The sequence below is a fragment of the Dreissena polymorpha genome, chromosome 15 (genome assembly GCF_020536995.1).
Source record: "Dreissena polymorpha isolate Duluth1 chromosome 15, UMN_Dpol_1.0, whole genome shotgun sequence".
NCBI lineage: Eukaryota > Metazoa > Mollusca > Bivalvia > Myida > Dreissenidae > Dreissena > Dreissena polymorpha.
The window spans coordinates 44,729,691-44,753,739 of record NC_068369.1 but is presented as its reverse complement, the minus strand read 5'-3'; the positions used below and the strand labels follow the sequence as shown (position 1 = coordinate 44,753,739).

The following is a 24,049-nucleotide window of genomic DNA, read 5'->3' as shown; positions in this document are numbered from 1 at the left end:
CTAAATAGCTGATTTGGGATTTGATATAGCTTTGGACGTTCGGATTTAGGGGAAAATTGCATGATTTTAAAGAAGTTTTTGTTTGAAATGAGGCGTTTAGTTTTCCTCTGTTATTTAAGGTGTAAAACCCTGTAGGCACTCATTAATAAGATCATCATTGAACCAAAATATTTTGTTACTCACAAATTGTATTTTACAATGTCCTCCCTGATGGGATTATAATACATGTATACTCCCTATGGTAAGCTCATGGTATACTTTTAAGTATCTAAAGTCCCACAAATAATAGACTTAATAAAAAAGTGTGATCAGTGGAAATGTGTGATGTTTATCTCACTAAAGTGAGACAATTGAGGCAGTCATGAACATATTTAAATTGTTTTTACTTAAAAACAAAATGTTTTCACTCAAAAACAAAATGTTTTCATTGTGAAATACATTTATTTTTCGGTGTTCTCATGTTATTTTATATTCTGCATGTTTCTATTCAGACATTTGGCACCATTCCTTGGCAGGCGTATTTCCAGCGTGTGTTGTCGGTACGCAGCGGTCGCCAGGCACAGATCCTCTCTGTGGCAGGGGCGTGTGCAGCTTTTGTCTTGGTCGTACCCTCCATCTTGATAGGGGCTGCTGGAAAATCTGCAGGTGGGACTGGTTCAGGGGGTTGCTGGGAAATCTGCAGGTTGGACTGGTTCAGGGGGCTGCTGGGAATTCTGCAGCTTGGACTGGTCCAGGGGGCTGCTGGTAAATCTGCAGGTTGGACTGGTTCAGGGGGCTGCTGGGAAATCTGCAGGTTGGACTGGTCCAGGGGGCTGCTGGGAAATCTGCAGGTTGGACTGGTTCAGGGGGTTGCTGGGAAATCTGCATGTTGGACTGGTCCAGGGGGCTGCTGGTAAATCTGCATGTTGGACTGGTCCAGGGGGCTGCTGGTAAATCTGCAGGTGGGACTGGTTCAGGGGGCTGCTGGGAAATCTGCAGGTGGGACTGGTTCAGGGGCTGCTGGGAAATCTGCATGTGGGACTGGTTCAGGGGACTGCCTGGAAATCTGCAGGTGGGACTGGTTCAGGGGCTGCTGGGAAATCTGCAGGTTGGACTGGTTCAGGGTGCTGCTGGGAAATCAGCAGATGGGACTGGTTCAGGGACTGCTGGGAAATCTGCAGGTTGGACTGGTTCAGGGGGCTGCTGGGAAATCTGCAGGTGGGACTGGGTCAGGGGGCTGCTGGGAAATCTGCAGGTTGGACTGGTCCAGGGGCTGCTGAGAAATCTGCAGGTAGGACTGGTTCAGGGGGCTGCTGGGAAATCTGCAGATGAGACTGGTTCAGGGGGCTGGCTGGGAAATCTGCAAGTTGGACTGGTTCAGGGGCAGCTGGAAAATCTGCAGGTTGGGTTCATTCAGTGGCAGCTGGGAAATCTGCAGGTTGGACTGGTTCAGTGGGCTTCTGGGATATGTGCAGGTGGGGTTATTTCTGTGGACTGCTTGAATATTTGAAGGTGGGATTGTTTCAGGGGGTGCTGGGAAAACTGCAGGTGGAACTGAATCAGGGGGCTGCTGGGAAATCTGCAGTTGGGGTTGGTTCAGGGGAAGCTGGGAAATCTGCAGGTGGGACTGGTTCAGCGGGCTGCTTGGAAATCTGCATGTGGGATTGGTTCAGGGGCAGCTGGGAAATCTGCAGGTGGAATTGGGCCAGGGGCTGCTGGGAAATCTGCAGGTGGGATTGGTTCAGGGGACTGCTGGGAATCCATGTAGTTAAATGGTCTTAAGAAAAATAAACATAATTGTTAGAAATAAAAAATATGCCCTATACTTTGAAACGTTTGCAGGATAACTATTTAACAGTACCGCTTTTGTCATATTACAGTTTTCTAACTTCGGTTTCGTCATTTTCAAGCCATGTAATTTTAAACACTTTTCCATACAGGTTTCTAAGGCAATTAATCATTTTCAGCTTCTCTATATTTGTAAGAATAAATATCTCTATTAAAATCTATATTCTAAAATAATACACTCTGTATTTGAAAGACTGGTCATCAGAAAAATGTCTGTAGACTGTCAACTGTGAGACAGTTGCACATTTTTTACTTTAAGATCCCTTAATGATCAAAATCAATTAATACTTTGTAAAATAAAGTTAACCCATACAAAAATCAGTTTCCTTTTAACGCAATATTTTGTCTGCTAACATTGATTTAACAAGATACAAAATGCTAGTTTTAATTTTTTTGTGGGACAATATATTCCATTGGAATTTCCCGCGAGAATATCCAAACAATGAGGGATAGCGAGATTGGCCCATGGCTTCGGGCAGGGTCAGAAGCATGATTTAGTTCTCATGAGTAATCATTATGTTATTTAAGATCCATAAGTGCTCAAATTCAACGAATACTTCTGAAGATTAAGTTAAGTGTTCCTCATTGCAATTGGCAAAATTTCAATGCTAAATTTGGTTTGGTAAAATTGATTTAACGAGATACAAAATGCTTGTTTGTTTTAAAGCACAGTTGAAATTTGATGGCGGCAGCTGCAGATTTCTGTGATAGCTGGCATCAATTATGCAAACCGAATGAATCTGATCATGACTCCATATCATCCATAAAATGAAACAAGATGACATCATGAAATTATTTTTAGTTCTTACAAAGTTGCAGAATGTTTGTTGTTTAACGTTTTTAGTACCAATGTTACTTGTTTCTGGGTCCTCCTATTGTAATTAACATTTGTATGGCACATTTTGTTGTTGGAAGTTTTTATATAGCATTATAGTATTGGATAGTGTTTATTGATCTTGAAACACAAATTATTTCTTGATGGAAAGTGTTGTCTCTGATTAACCTGTGTGGATATGCACAGCCTCATCTGGGAAGACACTTTACGTTGATGTATTAAGCCCAATGTCCTCCGATTGAGGCTATCTGGTATGGTTAGAAAATGCTATGTTCATAGGACCAGAAGCTGGAGGAATTAACAAGCTAACACCAATGACCCTGTTAACTTTATAATGAAGCAATTATGCAATAAAATATCATAAATTCTCCAGAATTTAAGTTACACAAGTCCATAATGTAAAGCAAAAATATTGTACTGTTCTACTATAAAAAGTTTATTAGTTTGTACCTGTTTATTTTCAGTTCATTAGCATAGAAATCCAAAGACTTTAAGGCACTATCGAGTCTTTAAGCTGCATAGAACTTGAACTTTGCTGCTTGAGTTTTCTAGACAATGTGTGTTCTATTTCAGATTGGAACGCTACCTGACTTGGTGTGTCACTTCTGTGTTCTATTTCAGATTGGAACGCTACCAGCTGGGTGTAACGCCACTGTGTTCTATTTCAGATTGGAACGCTACCCGACTGGGTGTATCGCCGCTGGACATTGGTCAGGGAAGTGCAATACTGCCCCATGTGCTGAATGAGTTCACACCACCAGCCGTCTCCATACTGGGTCGGTAATTGTGTCTCAAACTTTATGTAAGGTTGTTCTTTATGTAAACTTTTGTATCCCCTGTCAAAAGCAGAGGGATATTGAATCGGCCATCATTTTGTCCACACATTTCAAAAATGTTCAAATAGCTGGGGATATCAATTCAACTAATTTGCTTGTTTATTTTAGCTCAATTGCATCAACGACTTAATACCCTAATACTTATTGTAACCCTTCAAGTCTGTTTTCTGGGAATAACCAGTACTTGGTGTCTTTGGGGGATTTTTGAAGAGCGCTCCAACCATTGGGATGAAATCTGTGACCTCCCAGTCGCTAGGCGGACACCATATCCACTAAGCCACGGCAACCTAGGTTGTTCTTGTTATGTTGTTCTTCAAACTTGGTTATCATGTGGTCAACAATGCTGTAGTAGCCCAATAAGAAATTTAGTTTATTGGTTGCTATAATAATGGATTTTTTTACCAGCAGAATTGTGTAATTAAATATGAATTTTAGAAAATTATTTTTTGAAAATTTTCAGTATTAGTATATTAGAATAGGTTATTTATAATGATTATAAGCTAATACCAATCTTGAGTTATTTTATGTGAACTTTTTAATTGTTTTTCTTTCATTAAAAACTGAAAACTCAACAGTTTTGGACAGCTTTATTTTGAATGAGAAGTGTTCATTATTCTTGTGTATCGGGGCTTCTTAAAGCAAAACTGTATAGGTTTGTTAAGATAAAAGCAATAAACTGTTCCATTTAACTATTTATGTAAATTAAATTCATGAATATTAAATCTTAAAGCTTCAAGTTATGTCCTTATTCTAATTTTATATGTATGCTAAAAAAACATAACTTTGAAAATATATTTCTTGCTTAATAGTAATAATTTGATAGCAGAAATGATAACATTTTGAGTATCTCATCCCTGTGTTTCAGAATACTTCTATATGAGTGAGGAATATTTCATGTATGCAGGACTCTGTAAAAACGGGTCTTATTACATGTGTGTAAAGTGTCGTCCCGATGAGTCTGTACAGTCTGCACAGGCTTATCAGGGTTGACACTTTGTGCTTTGATGTAATTTTTCGTTGGTTATGCGGAAAGTGTCATCCCTGATATGCCTGTGCAGACTGCATAGACAAATCTGGGACAACACTTAATGCTCATGCATTAACCCCATTTTAAGCTCGGCTGTTTTCGGAGAAAGCCTGAGGTATTGTCATAGCCAGCTCATCGTCTGCCGTCGGGCGTCCGCTGTGCTAAAGCCTTAACATTGACTCTAAAATCAAAGTGCTTCCACCTGCAGCTTTGAAACTTCATATGTAAATGTACCTTGATGAGTTCTACACGCCACACCCATTTTTGTCTCACTAGGTCAAAGGTCAAGGTCACTGTGACCTCTAAAAAAAAAATAAATTCTGAAAGCTTTCATTTCTTCAAAACTGCATCCGCAGCCGAGCTTGGCACCCGTTATGCGGTGCTCTTGTTTTTTATAACAATTGCTCATACCTATTGTAGGCCTAGGCGCCATCTCAGCAGCAGTGATGTCATCCATGGACAGCTCTGTACTTGGCTCCAGCTCTATGTTTACATTCAACGTTTATAAAAACATCCTTAGAAACAAGGTAATGTGTATAAGAACATCCTTAGAAACAAGGTAATGTGTATAAGAACATCCTTAGAAACAAGGTAATGTGTATAAGAACATCCTTAGAAACAAGGTAATGTGTATAAAAACATCCTTAGAAACAAGGTAATGTGTATAAGAACATCCTTAGAAACAAGGTAATGTGTATAAGAACATCCTTAGAAACAAGGTAATGTGTATAAGAACATCCTTAGAAACAAGGTTATGCGTATAAGAACATTCTTAGAAACAAGGTTATGCGTATAAGAACATCCTTAGAAACATGGTAACGTGTAGAAGAACATCCTAATCATCATTAAATATAATAATATTGCAAATTGAATACAGACTTTTAATTTTTGCTTGGCAGAAACTGTGTGTACTTAATTCAGTCAATAGGCCTCATTCGCTTCAGATGAATAGAAAGTGTACCTATTAAATTTATAATTATCAAGTCATCATATTTTTGCCAAATTCAATTTGATGTCTTCTAGTTTGGTAAGTATGGTTTCCCTTTTTAACCATTTGTTCAAAGTTTTATTTGTGTTAGGTATCTTTAGAGCATGGCTGTAAACATACCATAACTCAAATCCTAACAACCTCACTCTTCCTTATTCTCCAATTACCCAATATTTCTTCTCCCTGTTGCAGGCCTCAGAAAGGGAGCTACTTTGGGTTCAGCGTCTCGTGATCCTCATTGTGGGTGCCATGGCAACAACAATCTCCATCTTTGTACCCATCATATATGGGCTCTTCATTCTTGCAGCCGACATCGTCTTCGTCATTGTTCTTCCACAGCTGACGTGTGCTCTGTTTTTGAAGTTCACGAACGCGTACGGGGCATTTCTGGGTTTCCTCACAGGTGCAGTTTTGCGGCTCGGAGCTGGTGAACCGTATTTGAAATTTGAGCCGATCATAAAATACCCCTGGTTTGATAACAATATAGGGCAAGTTTTTCCATTTAGAACATTTTCCATGGTCATGTCCTTCTCAATCATTATTGTCGTATCTTTAATCACTAATGTTTTGTTTTTAAAAGAAGTCTTCCCAAAGAGTTGTGATATATTCGGAATATTAAAAAGAATGAAGCATTCGTACAATCCGGCGCCGACATGTGAGTTGACTGAAGTTCCCCAGTCCAATTCAGCCACACAGTTGTGTCGCTGTCCAGACAGGAATGTGCCCTGTAATCACGAAAAACAGTCTGGTGACCTCTCCTCAAATGATCTCTCCAGTGGGTCACATGACATATCATGTGACCATGGTTGTGAGAAGACTGGTTCCCAGCAATGGTCCCCTGCACCAGTAGAAGCGGGTAACCTGGGCACAAAATTATAGGTATTTGGACGTGTTCTCAGCATTAACCCCCTGTCAACTTTAGAGGCTGGAAAACAGGGCGCACAATACAAGGTTTTTGATCTGGATCCCAGCACTGGTCTCCTGCCAACTGTTTGCCAGCAGATGCTGGCAAACAGGGCACAAAATTATAGTTGTCTCTGATGATCTGCATTCAAGGTTATGTGTAGTAATGTATATCATTTCCTGCCAAAATCACCCAATAAACAGAGAAAACCGAACTGTTTTCCACTTTGTTGAATGCAGAAGACACTCATAATATCATTCATTTTATTCTTCTTTGTGATGCATAATGATTTTCATGGGGATACATATTAAATTTATCCTCTGAAAATGGACTTTTTACCTGCATTAAGTGGAAGTCATATTTAAGTTTATTAATAATCATCTTTAAAATAGCACTAATTTTATTCTAATTATGATGCTAGTCACAGAATCTTGTTTTACTTACATATATTGCCTGGCCACAGACACTAGTATTATTTTATGAAGAATATTAAAACAGAAGAAAGTTAAATGTATTCATACTGATATTTCAGTATTGTGTTACCTCTTTTTTTCTACATAAAATAAAGTGAAAACTGTATTTCAGTGTTATTTGGACCTTATTTCAATATGTTCATTTTTTTGCCCACCCCTGTATTTTTATTTTGTAAGCGTTTCAATATGTCTATCTTGCTACCTAACCCTATCTTGTGCTTAGTCATGAAGTCTTACAATTTCATTTGTTTAATGACTGTATATATCATAAACTTGTTCCCCCAATGTAGGTATGCAATATCTCGATCTATTGTGCAAGCATGCTCTGTCATGTTCTGTACTTTACCCTTGTTCTGGGAAAACTGGGCTTAATGCGTGCACGGACAACACTTAACGCATATGCATTAAACACAGATTTTCCAGAACGAATCTCAATTAAGGTCTCTGTCATTTTCAGTCCTATAGGTGTGATCTGTCATTTATACAATATACATTTCTATATGCAATAAGCTGTGAACAAAGCATCAATTGACATGCATCTTTCTGTATTCAATTTTATCATTGTATGTGTTCATGGGTGTATATATCACTCTACACTTTGTTGACAGAACACCACTGTACACATTACATTGTTACCTCTTTCAGGAACACTTTGGCTTGTTTGCAGAACATTTTATGCAGAGTGTCTTCATTTCTAAGGGCATTTATTAAACAACTGGGTTCCAAAGATTATTTTATATTTATATAAGTTTTATCATGTATGTTGTTTTCCTTTATAGTGCTTGCATCATATGTTTTCCTTTTGCTTGCTTGAATCATGTATGCTGTTTTTCTGTGTTTTGCTTGCATCATTAATGCTATTTTCCTGTTTCTAGCTTGCATCATGAATGCTGTTTTCCTCCATCTTGCTTGTTTTATGTACATGTTGTTTTCATTTCTCTTGCTTGCATCATTTATTCTATTTTCCTTTTATCTTGCTGGCATCATGTAGGCTGTTTTCCATTATCTTGCTTGCATAATGTATGTTGTTTTCCTTTTTATTGCTTGGGTTTCTTAATTATAAGGATTATACATATAACTTGTATTGTACATTTATATGTATAACTGTTTGATCTGTTGAACACCATGTTTTTATTTACAAGTTAATGTCTTTTTACTGAGTTGTTTGGTTGTCAAGTTCTTGTTTGAATCAGAGGCAGGTTTTTGATAGTATTTAATTATACATTTGTTGCTTATGTTTTTTTTGCTCCCCTAAGCAAGAATTGCTAAATTTGGAGCTTTTTTGATTGCCGTATGTCCAGCATCATTTGTCATGCAGTGTGTGATGTGTGTTGTCAACTTGGAGCTAATTACAACTCCAGATAGACATTTTTAATTCAATCTTGATAGAAAGTGTTCACAGTGTCTATGTGGATAATATCTAGGTCTAGTGTGAATCTGGGTTATGTGCATCCAAAAACTAATAAGGTTATAAGGTCATATCTAAACCCTTTGCATGCTGGGAAATTTGTTGTCTGCTAAAATGCTGTCTGCTGAATTTCTAAAATGCGCATTTTCTTCGATTTTTTTCAAAGAATACTATCAGAATAGCAAACAGTTTGGATCCTGATGAGACGCCACGTTCTGTGGCTGTGGCATCTCATCTGGATCCAAACTGTTTGCAAAGGCCTTCAAAATTCAGTTCCAGCACTGAAAGTGTTAAAAAACTCTTTACCACTAGAGTTAGGAACATTTTCAACTCAATATTGATGAAACTTGCTCAGAATGTTGGTTTTGACCTTAGCAAGGCCCAGTCATATTAAGGTCATGAATATATCTTGGTCATGTAAGTTTAAATCTTAGAAAAATCTAGTCATAAATAAGGTTTATGTAGTAATATGTATCAACACCTGTTCATAATATTGAACACATGTTACTGTCCCCTGACTGCAATGTATACAGTTGTATGATGATAATTATTTTTACTTGTGTGAATCATTTATAATGTATTATTGTTTTATTAAGGTTCTATTGTTTTTATGCCCCCTTTAAAAGAATGCAGCATGAAGTCGTCACACTGTACGCTTTTCCGTCTTTATGTATGTGCAAAATGTCTTGCCTCGGCCATAACTTAGCCATAAATTGATGAATTTTTTCATGTCTTGACGCAAATGTCCATTATCAGAAGGCGAAGTCTCACGTGTAGCAGCAGTCTCCCCACCTCAAAGGTCAAGGTCACGCTTAAGAGTTCATGGATCAAATTTTGCCATAAAACAGCTAGTTCAGACTGTGACTTTTTCATAAATCATTCTATTTTATTATAAATTACCACAAATAACCTCAAAGGTCAAGGTGAAATGTAGGGGTAAAAAGTATCATTTAGACATTATGAGGTAAGTTTGACATCAGAGGAGTTTTGGCACATTAGTGGAAAGTAGGTGCATCCATGCGTAATGGACACATTTCTTATTTATTGAGGTCTAGCCCATTGTTCTCTCACTGAGTTTACGCCTTCTATCAGGACAAGTCTTCAACAATTAGTTTCCATGAACTTAGGTGAGAATTTAAGGACCTTTGTGGCCCTCTTTTTATGCCCCCGGTAGGGCGTCAAACTTTAACATTTGCCATTACTTTTGCAATATTGCATGTGAATCTCATGAAGCTGCACATTTTGAATGGTGGAAGTTCAAGGTCAAGGTCATCCTTCAAGGTCAAAGGTAAAAAAACAACATTTTTCAAAGCGGCGCAATAGGGGGCATTGTGCTTCTGACGAACACCTTAATTGTTCAACTTGTGCTGATATACTGGAAGATGTTGGTGCTGTTGTTAGTTGCTTTATTTATTTGCTGTACTTATTTCAAATCAGGGAAGGCGTCAATTACTTATGAGTTAGTTTTGGATGCAAGTTTGTAAAATATAAACATAACAATTCATCTGTTTTGACAATGGATGTGAGTTTGAAAATATGATAAAGTATTTTAAACTATACAAGATAAATTAAAATTTTAAATGGAATATCCTCTAAATCTTTATACATATCAGAGCATTGAATAATCTCTTGTTTCATGCATGTATGAAATCTCAAAGATAACTTTGTACATAGCCAAAAATATAATCATACTAAATTTACTACAACGGCTTAATTTTCTGAACCTGCAAATGTTTTCCTAAGGGCAATATTTTTCTAAATAAAAAAATAAATGTTTTACTGACCTATTGCAAAATGAGACCTTTACCTGAATGCTATGTTACCATTAATAAATACGTGTTTATTAAAATATAACATGTTTTTGGAATGTATAATATTGCATAAGCTGTTGATGTGCCCCCTCCCATGTATCTATACTATCCAGCATTCGTGCCAATCTGTATGTGAACCTTTCTGGTCATTATTTATTTTGATAAAAGAATCTTAAGTTTGAACTTCTTGTATTCACTTATTTTGAAAGAAGAATGTAAGATATTTATAAAAATTGTATTCTTGCTTTATGCCTGCAAAAGTTTTTGTTCTGGTGTATGATTTTAAGTTTTGATTTACCTTTACCTATACTTGTTTGGATATATGACATTGTTTTGTTAAGTATTTTACAGCATTTTATGTAACTGTTGACAAGAATCTAGAAAATTTATTGTTGTTAAATAAATATCCCAATTTTTTAATGCATAATTATTGCTTTGCTGATGCTGTTTACTTGTTAGCTCACCTGTCACGAAGTGACATGGTGAGCTTATGTGACCGTGTGATGTCCGGCGTCCGTCGTGCGTGTGTGCATGCGTCCGTCAACAATTTGTTCGTGTAGACAGTAGAGGTCACAGTGTTAATCCAAGCTTTATGAAATTTGGTCAGAATGTTTATCTTGATGAAATCTGGGTTGGGATTGTATTTGGGTCATCTGGGGTCAAAAACTAGGTCACTAGGTCAAATAATAGAAAAACCTTGTGTAGACAATAGAGGTCACAGTTTTCATCCAATCTTTATGAAATTTGGTCAGAATGTTTATAGTGATGAAATCTGGGTTTGGATTGTATTTGGGTCATCTGGGGTCAAAAACTAGGTCACTAGGACAAAAAATAGAAAAAACCTTGTGTAGACAATAGAGGTCACAGTTTTCATCCAATCTTTATGAAATTTGGTCAGAATGTTTATCTTAATGAAATCTGGGCTGGGATTGTATTTGGGTCATCTGGGGTCAAAAACTAAATCATTAGGTCAAATATTAGAAAAACCTTGTGTAGACAATAGAGGTCACAGTTTTCATTAGATCTTAATGAAATATGGTCAGAATGCTTGTCTTGTTAAAATCTGGGTTTGGATTGAATTTGGGTCATCTGGGGTCAAAAAATAGGTCACTAGGTCAAATTTAAAAAAATATCGACAGTAGAGGTCACAGATTTCATCCAAACTTAATTAAATTTGGCCAGAATGTTAATCTTGATGAAATCTGGGCTGGGATTGTATTTGGGTCATAGTTTTTATCTGATCTTAATGAAATATGGTCAGAATGTTTATCTTGATAATATCTGATTTTGGATCGTATATGGGTCATCTGCGGTCAAAAATTAGGTCACTGGGCCAATTCTAGTAAAACCTTGTGAAGATGAAAGAGGCCACAGTTTTTGTCACGTCTTAATAAACATTTGTCAGAATTTATTAATTAATGAAATCTGGCTTGGGATTGTATATGGGTCTGATAGAATTTAAGTTGATGTGAGCGATTCAGGGCCATCATGGCCCTCTTGTTTTATTGTTTAAGTAGTTTTCCTTTTATACACGTAGATTTACTATGTTATTTTGTTTCTTTTGTGAAATCTTTTTTCAATGAAAGATATTATATTTTGTGTCTCATTGTATTGTATTCTACACTTTTTGCTTACCCAATACTTGTTTATACTTTATACTTGCTCATGGTGAGCTTTTGTGATCACATTTTGTCCATCGTTTTCCCTGTGTGAATACTCCAGAGGCCACATTTGTATCCCAATCCTAATCAAAATTGGTCAGAAACATTCGCCCCAATGATACATGTATGTCGGACCACTTCAACACTGGGTCACCTGGGGTAAAAACTAGGTCACTAGGTAAAATGAAAGATAAGATGTATCTGCTGAATTCGGAAATGGTTCTGATCTGTTTGAAAACATGCTACCATGGGTGGGGCCTTTTATGCCCCCCTTCGAAGAAGAGGGGGTATAATGTTTTGCTCATGTCTGTCCGTCTGTCCGTTGGTCTGTCCACCGTGTGGTTTCCGGATGATAACTCAAGAACGCTTAGGCCTAGGATCATAAAACTTCATAGGTACATTGATCATGACTGTCAGATGGCCCTTATTGATTTTCAGGTTACTTGGTCAAAGGTCAAGGTCACAGTGACTCGAAATAGTAGAATGGTTTCCAGATGATAACTCAAGAATGCTTACGCCTAGGATCATGAAACTTCATAGGTACATTGATAATGACTGGCAGATGACCCCTATTGATTTTCAGGTCACTAGGTCAAAGGTCAAGGTCACAGTGACTCGAAATAGTAAAATGGTTTCCGGATGATAACTCAAGAATGCTTACGCCTAGGATCATGAAACTTCATAGAAACATTGATCATGACTGGCAGATGACCCCTATTGATTTTCAGGTCACTAGGTCAAAGGTCAAGGTCACTGACTCGAAACAGGAAAATGGTTTCCAGATGATAACTCAAGAATGCTTACGCCTAGGATCATGAAACTTCATAGGTACATTGATCATGACTGGCAGATGACCCCTATTGATTTTCAGGTCACTAGATCAAAGGTCAAGGTCACAGTGACTTGAAACAGTAAAATGGTTTCCGGATGATAACTCAAGAATGCTTACCCCTAGGATCATGAAACTTCATGGGAACATTGATCATGACTGGCAGATGAATCCTATTGATTTTCAGGTCACTAGGTCAAAGGTCAAGGTCACAGTTACTCGAAATAGTGAAATGGTTTCCGGATAACTCAAGAATGCTTGCACCTAGGATCATGAAACTTCATAGGTTCATTGATCATGACTGGCAGATGACCCCTATCAATTTTCAGGTCACTAGGTCAAAGGTCAAGGTCACAGTGACTCGAAACAGTAAAATGGTTTCCTGATGATAACTCAAGATTAATTAGGCCTAGGATCATGAAACTTCAAAGGTACATTGATCATGACTGGCAGATGACCCCTATTGATTTTCAGGTCACTAGGTCAAGGTCACAGTGACAAAAAACATATTCACACAATGGCTGCCACTACAACTGACAGCCCATATGGGGGCATGCATGTTTTACAAACAGCCCTTGTTTCAAATGTCTGTAGTGAAACTTGGTTAACACTACCCTTTAAGTAAGTTAAGCTGATTCAGTCTCAGGTGAGTGCCTTTGGGCATTATTTTCCTCTTTTTTCACTTAGTGTTTCTGCTAAACTGCCGAAATATGTCCAAGTGTACAAATGTGGTACATCAGTAAGAGCATTCCATTCATATCATGTGTTCTAATGGAAGTTTGTAGCTAACTATACTGGATTTTTTTTGCCAGCTATAATGTATTTGTTCATATTGTTGGTTGCTATAATGTATTTGTTCATATTGTTGGTTGCTATCATGTATCCGTTCATATTGTTGGTTGCAGATTCTACAATTGTTTGTGTTAGCAATTGAAGTATTTTTATGACTGAAATAAATAAAAATTGTTTTTAATGCATTTCATTGACAACTCACATTATTTTAGCTTTACTGAGCATTTTTGTCTATCATCAACATACCTCAGGAAAACTCTAGACATTTTTGTGCTCAATCATAGGGTCATAAGGAAGCTGTGCTCAATCATAGGGTCATAAGGAAGCTTGGTCTGAATATTTAAATAGTAAATATTTCAGGGAGGGGGGGGGGGTCGGTTCTATTTTTGTTCAAAAACCTAAGAACATCATAGAAATCACTGAAATGCTGAATGTCAGAAACGTGGTCAAACTGTTTGAACTTGTTACAAAATTCGTGTACAATATTTATTGCGCATTTATTGCTCAATGTTAACAGAACATTTGTCTTGTCACAGGGTTGTCTCGACCCAATTAGAAACTTGTTATGAAACTAGGTTAAGTTGAAAATGCTTTAAAACAGTTGCAAACGTAAACTGTTTATTTGTCTTAATGAGTTTTGAATGGAGTTATAAAATGTTTCCACTGCCTTTACAAGTAAAGCCACCAGATGACATGACTAATTTCATTATAGTGTTCTTAGTCTTTAATAAGATAAGACTTCTATTTACTTAGGTTTCAGTAGGTCAAAGGTCAATGTCCCAGTCCAGGGTCACTTATATAAAAATTTGCTTCCGTTGAGTATGTTAATAGCTGTTTTTTTTGTAGAACATTCATATTTCTCAAAGCAGTTCGTCTATTTGAATACAAGAATCTTCTATATTTTGAATAAAGTTGGGCAAAGGTCGATGTAGTGATATTGTATTGGCCTTTTATAAGCTCATCTATTTTTTGAAAAAAAATTATGAGCTATTGTCATCACCTTGGCGTCAGCGTCGGCGTCCGGTTAAGTTTTGTGTTTAGGTCCATTTTTCTCATAAAGTATCAAAGCTATTGCATTCAAACTTGATACACTTACTAACTATCATGAGGGGACTTGGCAGGCAAAGTTAGATAACTCTGGCATGCATTTTGACAGAATTATGTGCCCTTTTTATACTTAGAAAATTGAAAATTTGGATGAGTTTTGTGTTTAGGTCCACTTTTCTGATAAAGCATCAAAGCTATTACGGTACTTTCATACTTGCGACACTTACTAACTATCATAAGGGGACTTTGCAGGAAAAGTTATGTAACTCTGACTGGCATTTTGACAGAATTATGTCTCCTTTATACTTAGAAAATTGAAAATTTCGTTAAGTTTTGTGTTTTGGGCCGCTTTACTCCTAAAGTATCATAGCTATTGCTTTCAGACTTGGAACACTCACAAACTATTGTAAGGGGACTGACGGAACTAGTTGCATAAATCTGGTTGTCATTTTGACGGAATTATGGCCCTTTTTTGACTTAGTAACTTTGAATATATATGGTTACATTTTGTGTTTACATCCACTTTACTTCCAAAGTATCAAGGCTATTGCTTTCAAACTTCAAATACTTTCATACTATGATAAGGGTACTGTACCTGGCAAGTTGAATTTTACCTTGACCTTTGAATGACCTTGACTCTCAAGGTCAAATAATTAAATTTTGCAAAAATTGCCATGACTTCGTTATTTATGATCAGATTTGATTGATACTTTAACAAAACAACTCTTACATGACATACTACAATAGACTCCACCATAACCTACCCCATTCCCCCCCCCCCCCCCCCGATTTTTGGAATCATGGTTAAAAAAACAAAAATATTTATTTTTATTATTTTATTTTTGAAAGATCGTCCAACTATCCCACCCAAGAATCCCCCCCCCCCAAAAAAAAAATATTTTGTTTTTGCATTTTTATTTCTTATTTTTGGAAGATAATGTAATAAATGACCAAACCCCACACTATACATCCCTCTCCACCCCACTCATCCATCCTTTTTGATTGAAGTTTTGAGATAGTTCCCTTCACCTTTAAAAAGAAAAATAGATGAGCGGTCTGCACCTGCAAGGAGGTGCTCTTGTGTAAACTTTGTTTTCAGATGTGCTCAATATGTCGAAAACACAAAAATAAATTTAGTAGATGTAAATAAATGGTAAATACAACGATCCCTTTAACAAGGTTTGTATTCAATTTGCCATGTGTCTTTGATGTTGAAAGACGTTAAGTGAAAGGTTAACTTATTAACATACTGAATGGCCAATGAATGAACAATCTTATTTTCAATTATTGGGCTTGATACTTTAATAGAAGCAAGTAATTAAATTCGTATAAACCACGGCCATATTTACAAATGTTCAATACTTAAAACTTGTTAGCCCTACATTTTTTCTATATAGACCTATTGGCGTTTTAACTACGTGTTATTCTGTCTGTTTAGCGCGACGGTTATTACTTGCGCTTTTCACCTAGTGGACCAGGGTTTAATGCCCGTTCCCGGAAGCACGCGATTTTTGTTTGTGTTCATCGCAACGGACAGGTGGAGTTTCTTCCGGGTACTCCGACTTCCCCCAGAATACAAGACCAGGCAAAATTAGAAACTTTTTCAGTACCAACTTAATAGCTGGAAATTGCAGCAATAATTCAGAAGAATCATAATAATTAATGTAAACAGTAATATCAGTGAAATTGATGGATGCTCCCCGATGATGCGCTTTCTCAATCTATGTGTTAATAACCACCTAAAAAATCTATTATTAGCCTCGGTGACCTTGACCTTGACCCCAGTGACCTACAACCTCATCAAAAGTGAGAGGTCCATGCAAAGGTACCTTCATGCTAAATATGAAAGAGATTGGTAAAGTATTGAAGGTGCTATGAGAAACTGTTACAAAAGCATGACGGAAAATATATTATAAGCCTCAGTGACCTTTAACATAGTGACCTCAAACCTCATCAAAAGGTAGAGGTCCATGCAAGGTACCTACATGGCAAATATGTAAGAGATCGGTAAAGTATTGAAGGCCCTATGAGAAGCTGTAAGAAAACCGTGACGGAAAATCTATTATTAGCCTCGGTGACCTTGAGCCCAGTGACCTCAAACCTCATCAAAAGGTAGAGGTCCATGCAAGGTACCTACATGCCAAATATGAAAGAGATCGATAAAGTAACAAAAGCATGACAGAAAATCTATTATTAGCCTCGGTGACCTTGACCTCAGTTACCTCAAACCTCATCAAAAGGTAGAGGTCCATGCAAGGTACCTACATGCCAAATATGAAAGAGATCAGTAAAGTATTGAAGGTGCTATGAGAAACTGTAACAAAAGTGTGAAGAAAAAATCTGTTATTAGCCTCGGTAACCTTGACCCTAGTGACCTCAAATCTCATCAAAATGTAGAGGTCCATGCAAGGTACGTACATGCCAAATATAAAAGAGATCGGTAAAGTATTGAAGTTGCTATAAGAAACTGTAACAAAAGTGCGATGGAAAAATCTCATATTAGCCTTGATGACCTTGACCTTTACCCCAGTGACCTCAAGCATCATCAAAAGGTATAGGTCCATGCAAGGTACGTACATGCCAAAAATGAAAGAGATCGGTAAAGTATTGAGGATGCTATGAGAAACTGTAACAAAAGTGTGACGGAAAAATCTAATATTAGCCTCGGTTACGTTGACCCCAGTGACTTCAAACCTCATCAAAAGTTAGAGGTCCATGCAAGGTACCTACATGTCAAATATGAAAGAGATTGGTAATGTATTGAAGGCGCTATGAGAAACGGTAACAAAAGTGTGACGGAAGTATGGAAGTAAGGACAAACTGGCAACTATATGCTCCGCCGAAATTTTATTTCGGGGAGCATAAAAAAATACGTAATGCCTTTTCTTGTAATGACGTCATATGGTTTCCGATTGTTAAAAATCCGGAGAAAGCCGATCTCGATCTCGATGATCACTGACGAAAATACCCGGAGGTCGTCGATTAGATTCGAATTGTTTCGTCGGCTGTTTTCCGATCTGGATTAGCACAGCAACATGTTAACTTTTTTAAGGTCAATCCGCGATAATCGCCTTAACACTATTAACATAGCTCTTGTGTATTTGTGTAACTCGTACAGTCTTGTGAACTCACTTTCATTAACTTATTATAAGTGAAGGAATCCTTGTATGTTCCGTTATTTGTATCGATCATTAAATTGATAACCAAATAATTACTTTTGGAATAATAATTATACGACCAGAATATGTGAAAGAACTCATTTATTAACCAACTGCAAAAACATTAAGTCTTTTGTAAAAAAACAAAGACTCGAACAACAAGTATGGAAACGTATCAATGTATTTTCTAAAAAAGTTGATGTGACGTATTGATAAAGGTAACGTTGACGTCATGGCGAATATAACTGAAAACAGCAGCGATGACCCTTGGTACAAGGATCTGACGAACCGTAAGTGAGAATGATGCAGTTTTTTTTATATAAAACAATTTATCGATTTCATCATATAAGTCTCGCTCTCGGAAAATGTGACTTGAATCATGTGCGTAAAATGTCGCCCCAGATCAGAATGTGCAGCCGCACAGGCTAATCGGGGACGACTCTTTCCGCCTTGATTGGATTTGCGTTATGAAGAGACTTTATTTACAAGAAATTATCAAGAAGAAAGTGTCGTCCCTAATACCCTATTACACTACTCACAGAAGAAAGTGTCGTCCCTAATACCCTGTTACACTACTCACAGAAGAAAGTGTCGTCCATAATACCCTGTGACACTACTCACAGAAGAAAGTGTCGTCCCTTATACCCTGTTACACTACTCACAGAAGAAAGTGTCGTCCCTTATACCCCGTACACTACTCACAGAAGAAAGTGTCGTCCCTAATACCCTGTGACACTACTCACAGAAGGAAGTGTCGTCCCTAATACCCTGTTACACTACTCACATAAACAAAAGTGTCGTCCCTAATACCCTGTTACACTACTCACATGAAGAAAGTGTCGTCCCTAATACCCTGTTACACTACTCACAGAAGAAAGTGTCGTCCCTAATACCTTGTGACACTACTCACAGAAGAAAGTGTCGTCCCTAATACCATGTTACACTACTCACATGAAGAAAGTGTCGTCCCTAATACCCTGTAACACTACTCACAAGAAGAAAGTGTCGTCCCTAATACCCTGTTACACTACTCACAAGAAGAAAGTGTCGTCCCTAATACCCTGTTACACTACTCACATGAATTAAGCCATGTTTTCCCAAAGCGAGACTCGTTTACATGAATTGTGGTACCCTGCTCACTGAAGAACAAACAGGTAGTTTTGTCATTCATGTCTGACATAGATCTTGTATTTTCACAGATTTGTGGTTGAACAGTGTTTTTTTTATAAATACAAAGAATGGTTAAATGAATGGCTTTCCGTAATCAATATTATACATACTTAATGTCTTGTTCGAATGGCTTAATAGTGTCTTTATTAACATGTTCACGCAATTCGCGATTTTTTATGGTTTAATGTTGCATGTTTGTGTTTTATTTCCGAGTGTTACACAGTGTACGTTTTTTCTGACTGACTTTTAAACAAAATACAAGTTTTTCTCCGAAGAATACATGATTTACGAGTTTCTTATTGAATGATACATGTGTATGTTTCCTGGCAGACTGTTACACAATGCACGTTTTTTTTGTCCAACTGTTAAACAACGTACAGTCCGCACAGGCTAATAGGGACGACGTTTTCCGCCACAGCTGGATTTTCGTTAAGAAGAAACTTCCTTTTAACAAGCAAATCCAAAATAGCAGAAAGTGTCGTCCCTGATAGCCTGTGCAAATTTCACAAACTAATCTGGGATGACACTTAACGCACATGCATTAAGCCCATATTTCCCAGAATGAGGCCCTTAAAACTTGTGTGTCGTGATGATTGCTCAGTTTCTGCGCTGTTTCAGCGGAACTTGGTGTGGTCGACGGTGTGTCCAATGCAGCGTTCTTCGGCGGTATCCTAGGTGGGCTCCTGGCGATCGTCGCTATTGGGGGACTGATTTACCATTGTAAACGGTAATATACCAATACGTGCATGTGTGAAGTGAAACCAAACGGGGATCATTGCGTGGTCTCTTATAGGCTCCATATGGTCAAATTATTACTATTTTGTCTCACAGTGGACCCATATTGCATTTTTGTTATACATGTAGTTCATGTTTGTCCCGTACTGCATTTTCGGCTATAGTCCATATCGAGCTCAACAGGCTTTTTTTGGAGGGACCATTATGGACTGTAAAGTTGGGATAAGGAACGGTTTAATGACGTCACGATCATGCAGCATATGAGTCATTCTATACATAAATGGTGACGTCACTACGTAAGACCGGTGTGACACAATGGCATATGAGTCACACACTGGTCATATTGTTTATATCAACACAGGTTTACCAAATATCGTACATAAAAGGGGTGAGTTTGGACCCATATGCGCTTATTTACATCGGCTCGACAGGACCTCATAACTTGGTTCCACACGGAGTTTGTAGGTGTTTGTTTTCAAATTATATACTTCTTATGGCCATACACCCAGTAAATGAAGACAATCTCATATCGAGTTGTGTGTTATATAGGTATTTCTGGAGGTATGAGAAAACGAAAATCTGCCAATATACACATATTTAGGCTTAGCGACTTTCCATCGATGCCGCGAAACCGAGATATCAGGCACATGTCAAACCGCGTCGTCGATTATACAATTGTTAAAGTTAATGTCTATATTGTTCTCTAAACAGTTGTTAATGTCTTGTAAAATAATAAGAAGAGATAATAAATGGTATTTGTACGGCGGTATAAAGGGGACATAGGAAATATTTTACTCAACTATTTCCATGACGTGCGCATGTCATAGAGACTGTCAAATAAAATATTTCCTATGCCCCCTTTATGCAACTCTATGACGTGCGCACGTCATAGCTATGAGGTGCGCACGTCATAGAGACTGTTAAATAAAATATTGCCTATGTCCCCTTTATGTCACCGTATATTTGCCTTTAACAACTCGTTAAAATCCTGATAATACATTTATAAATTACCTCCCTTTTCGCAGGAAGAAAGAGTTAGAGAAGCAGGTGCGCGAAAACGAGGAGAAAGAGCGAGCGCGCGCAAATAACAAGGTGGCGCCCACCGGGGACATCTACGACGAAATGGAGGAGGAAATAGCGCGCCACGAAGAACAAAAGAAGAAGTTGTCGAAATACCTGGCGTTCCTCACGCAGAAAGATGGTCGCGGGCTTCACGAGGTTAATCAGAAGCGTCAGGCGGCGCAGCACGCGAGGAAGAACAAGGGCTGGTTCTGATACTGTGCCTCCGCGACTACAAATTATCTCGATTTCAAACGTTATTTCAACTTAAAATTGATTGTATACCAATAATAATCTTTGATACATTTAAGACCAATGAGAATGATTGTTACAAATTAGACCAATTAAAATGGTTGTTGCATTTTAGACCAATAAGAATGATTGTTTTATTTGTTACCAATGAAAGTTCTTTGATTTCGATTTCGATGTTATGACTAAGATTGAATTAAAAATGTTTTTAGTTTACGAAGTCTTAATTTGAAGAAACATTTAGATCATACCGAGTAATTGTTACATTTGAAATGTGTACTTGATTGATTGATCAAGACTTTTGAAGGTTTATCTTGATTGGGTCTGGTCCCACATTTATAGCGATTCCTATGCCATTCTTAACTTAAGTAGAAGAATTTAAGATCAAACTTATAATTTGAAGCACCATGCTGTTGAACCGATACAATGCATATTCTAAATAATTATTAAGTATAATTATATTGCAACTTGTATGTCAATATTTCTTTGTTGTTGTTGAGAAAACCCAATAAACATGGTCTATATTGAAAATAGTTTGCCGGTTTTCTTTTTAAATACCGCGACTATGATCATTTATGGCCTCAATTTTAATTTTGATTTTCATATTTTAGCCAATATGTGACACACATTCTCATTGGTCATGGTTGTTAGTTGATATTGAAAATCATTATCAGAATTTTATGTTAAGATTAACTTTGTTGGCGGGTTTCATACACAATCGAAACATTGACGCTCGAGGGCATGCTAAAATGTTTTGTGTTTCTTTACTTTTCATTTTCTCTAAATCGTCTGTATTCTTGTGAAAAAATGTTTCAACAAAATAAAATGAATAATGAGCATATTGTGTTTTTTTATAGATAAATTGTAAAGTTATTTATATTTTTGTTAGCTTACTTAATACGATTTAGCCCGTCGTTCACAAGTTCAACGGCAAACAAATGCAAATAAACTTTATTGTATCGCAAATTTATACATTTTTGAAGAATTTGCTTACAACTATATTTTTACTCAGTTTTGTTTCCTGTAGGTATTATAGTGAATAGATAAAGAGAATAGGAATATTGACCGCTCGAAGATAAACATCAATAGAAAGGAAAAAGTAGCTATTGATGCAAATTTCCCCACACGTCAATGGACCTGGAAACATGATAACATCTTATGTATTGAGTACAATGCTTTTAAACGCGTCCGATGTTGCGATTTCTCGACAAGTCCTGGTCGTAAGCTGATAATATATATGAGCATTTGATTTTTGTATAATATTAAAGGGACTTGTTCACAGATTTTAGTATGCTTTGAAATTTGTCATTAGAAGCTTTAAAATGATAAATGTAAAAATCGGAACTTAAAAGCTCCAGTATAAAGCAATAAAAAAATACAGAGAGATAAAAAAAGTTATCCAAACCTGGGCTCGATTCACTGAACCTGTTCAGTAAAAGTCCAATGCGTAAACCACTCGGCCATCCGTGTTGATACACATCTTATAGAAGTTTTCACTTTATATACACAATCCATGTAGTGTCACAAAATACTACGATTACAACAGAACTCTTTAAAGTATTCAATCGTTTCGCGTTTGTAACGCTTTGTATTTTTTAAATGTTATTTAAATCGTCAAAAGATGCATATAATGGATATTTTAGAGCATGGTTAATGTTCAGTATTATTAATTCCGTGCAAATAAAATAACTACAACGAAAAATTGCAAATCTGGAACCTTTTTTTCAATTTTGTCAATTTACCAAACTGTGAACAGGTCCCTTTTAAATAAAGAAATGGTAAAACGTGTAATTGTGTAGGATACATTTCAAGAATGTTAACTCGAATCTTTGTTTCAGTAACACACACTCTTTAGAATAAGTAGCCCCGTTTTTGCTTCCTTATTCTTTATTTGCCTCGTCCATTGGTCTGTGCAGGTAAAGGTCATCCTGTACCATACCTTACAATGTTTGATGTAAGTATGCTTACAGTTTAATAGAATATAAGTTAGTGTATAATAATATTTGCTGAGTTGTTTTATCGGTATCTAAAAAGATAAGTATCTTGGGGAAACGGAGAGATTATTTTATATGCAATCTATCAATTTCTATTTCTTTAATTGTGTTTGAGTGTCGAATAATCGAATTTTATTTGCCAGTAATTGAGCGGAAAGAATACAGATTTATCGGGTCTCCTTTTTGACAGCCTCTTTTTACTGTAATAAGATTTTATAAAAATCTATTGCTTTGAATTGAAGTCATGGTGTTATAGAAAAGGGGATAATTATTATTATGCTACTCCATTAAAAAATGTAACTCCAAATTGATTGATTGAAAAATGTGGATTTTTTTCCCCATTAAATCAAACTTGAGAGAATCGAATTCCTTTTCAAAGTCAATCATCATTATCAAAACCAAAGGAAGTTTCAATGAAAAGTTGGTCAGTGATGGAAAATTGCACAAGCTCATTAACCAAGCATTGTGAAAACTGTGCATAATGCATGTGCGTAAAGTGCGTAATGCAGTCCGCACAGGCTAATCAGGGACGACACTTTTCGCTTTTATGATATCATTCGTTTAAATGAAGTCTCTTCTTAGCAAAAATCCAATTTAGGCGGAAAGGGTCGTCCCTGATTAGCCTCTGCAGACCGCACAGGCTAATCTGGAATGACACTTTACGCACATGCATTATGCCCAGTTTTCGCAGAACGCGACACATTTAAAGAGTTAATATTGTGGACAGGTATGAAATACTGCACATTGTTCTCTTCAATATCAGCAATGGTGCAGAATCAACAGGGTGTTCATGGGTTTACACACGGGCAGAATAGAATGTAAACACACAGTTAAGAACTTGTTTTACAATTATCTCAAGTTATTGAAATTCATTTGCAAAAATCTTCAGTGCAGTTTTTCTTGCAGTTTGTGTCGATATCTTAAGGTATAAGAATAAATCCTTCAGTACGTCTGAACTCGGTGACAAAATTTCACGTTGCGTGAAGCATAACCGCATAAATTAATGCAGTACACGTAGAGTTTTTTTAACAAGAACACATTCGTTTTTAATAAAGTATTTCTGATGTATTTCACACTGCCATTTGCAGCATAAAAAAATCGGTCGTTTATGCTCTAGTTGAAATTCTTTAAAAAAAAAATCTTTTAAACGTTATTCGAAAAAAATCGCCCCTTACCGGTTCCCACAAAGTCACGTGATGATGACCCTGATATCATGTTTTACAGAATTTGAGCCTCGCATGGGAAA

At 36.9% G+C, this 24,049-nt stretch overlaps 2 protein-coding genes across 2 annotated transcripts in view; both read left to right on the top strand.

Moving 5' to 3' along the window:
* LOC127860599 (high-affinity choline transporter 1-like) overlaps positions 1–14,316 on the top strand; it is a 32,335-nt gene extending 18,019 nt beyond the window's left edge. Inside the window, exons 7-10 of the mRNA XM_052398741.1 lie at positions 492–645; positions 3,331–3,438; positions 4,946–5,052; positions 5,706–14,316. Coding sequence (XP_052254701.1) covers positions 492–645; positions 3,331–3,438; positions 4,946–5,052; positions 5,706–6,392 — 1,056 coding nt within the window. The 3' untranslated portion in view covers positions 6,393–14,316. The remainder of the gene's footprint in view (positions 1–491; positions 646–3,330; positions 3,439–4,945; positions 5,053–5,705) is intronic.
* Positions 14,317–17,607: 3,291 nt separating this feature from the next.
* On the top strand, positions 17,608–20,958 carry LOC127859946 (uncharacterized). Its single transcript, XM_052397588.1, has 3 exons — positions 17,608–17,886; positions 19,385–19,493; positions 20,527–20,958. The coding sequence occupies exons 1-3, from the start codon at positions 17,829–17,831 to the stop codon at positions 20,774–20,776; spliced, it is 417 nt and encodes a 138-aa protein (XP_052253548.1). The 5' UTR covers positions 17,608–17,828; the 3' UTR covers positions 20,777–20,958.
* The last annotated feature ends 3,091 nt before the right edge of the window (positions 20,959–24,049 follow it).

Bases quoted from the DNA above. Each gene is read 5' to 3' on its own strand.
- LOC127859946 (XM_052397588.1), top strand. From the start codon at position 17,829: ATGGCGAATATAACTGAAAACAGCAGCGATGACCCTTGGTACAAGGAT. The intron at 17,887-19,384 runs GTAAGTGAGAAT...GCGCTGTTTCAG, and splicing joins GTACAAGGATCTGACGAACC to CGGAACTTGGTGTGGTCGAC. The intron at 19,494-20,526 runs GTAATATACCAA...CCCTTTTCGCAG, and splicing joins CTGATTTACCATTGTAAACG to GAAGAAAGAGTTAGAGAAGC.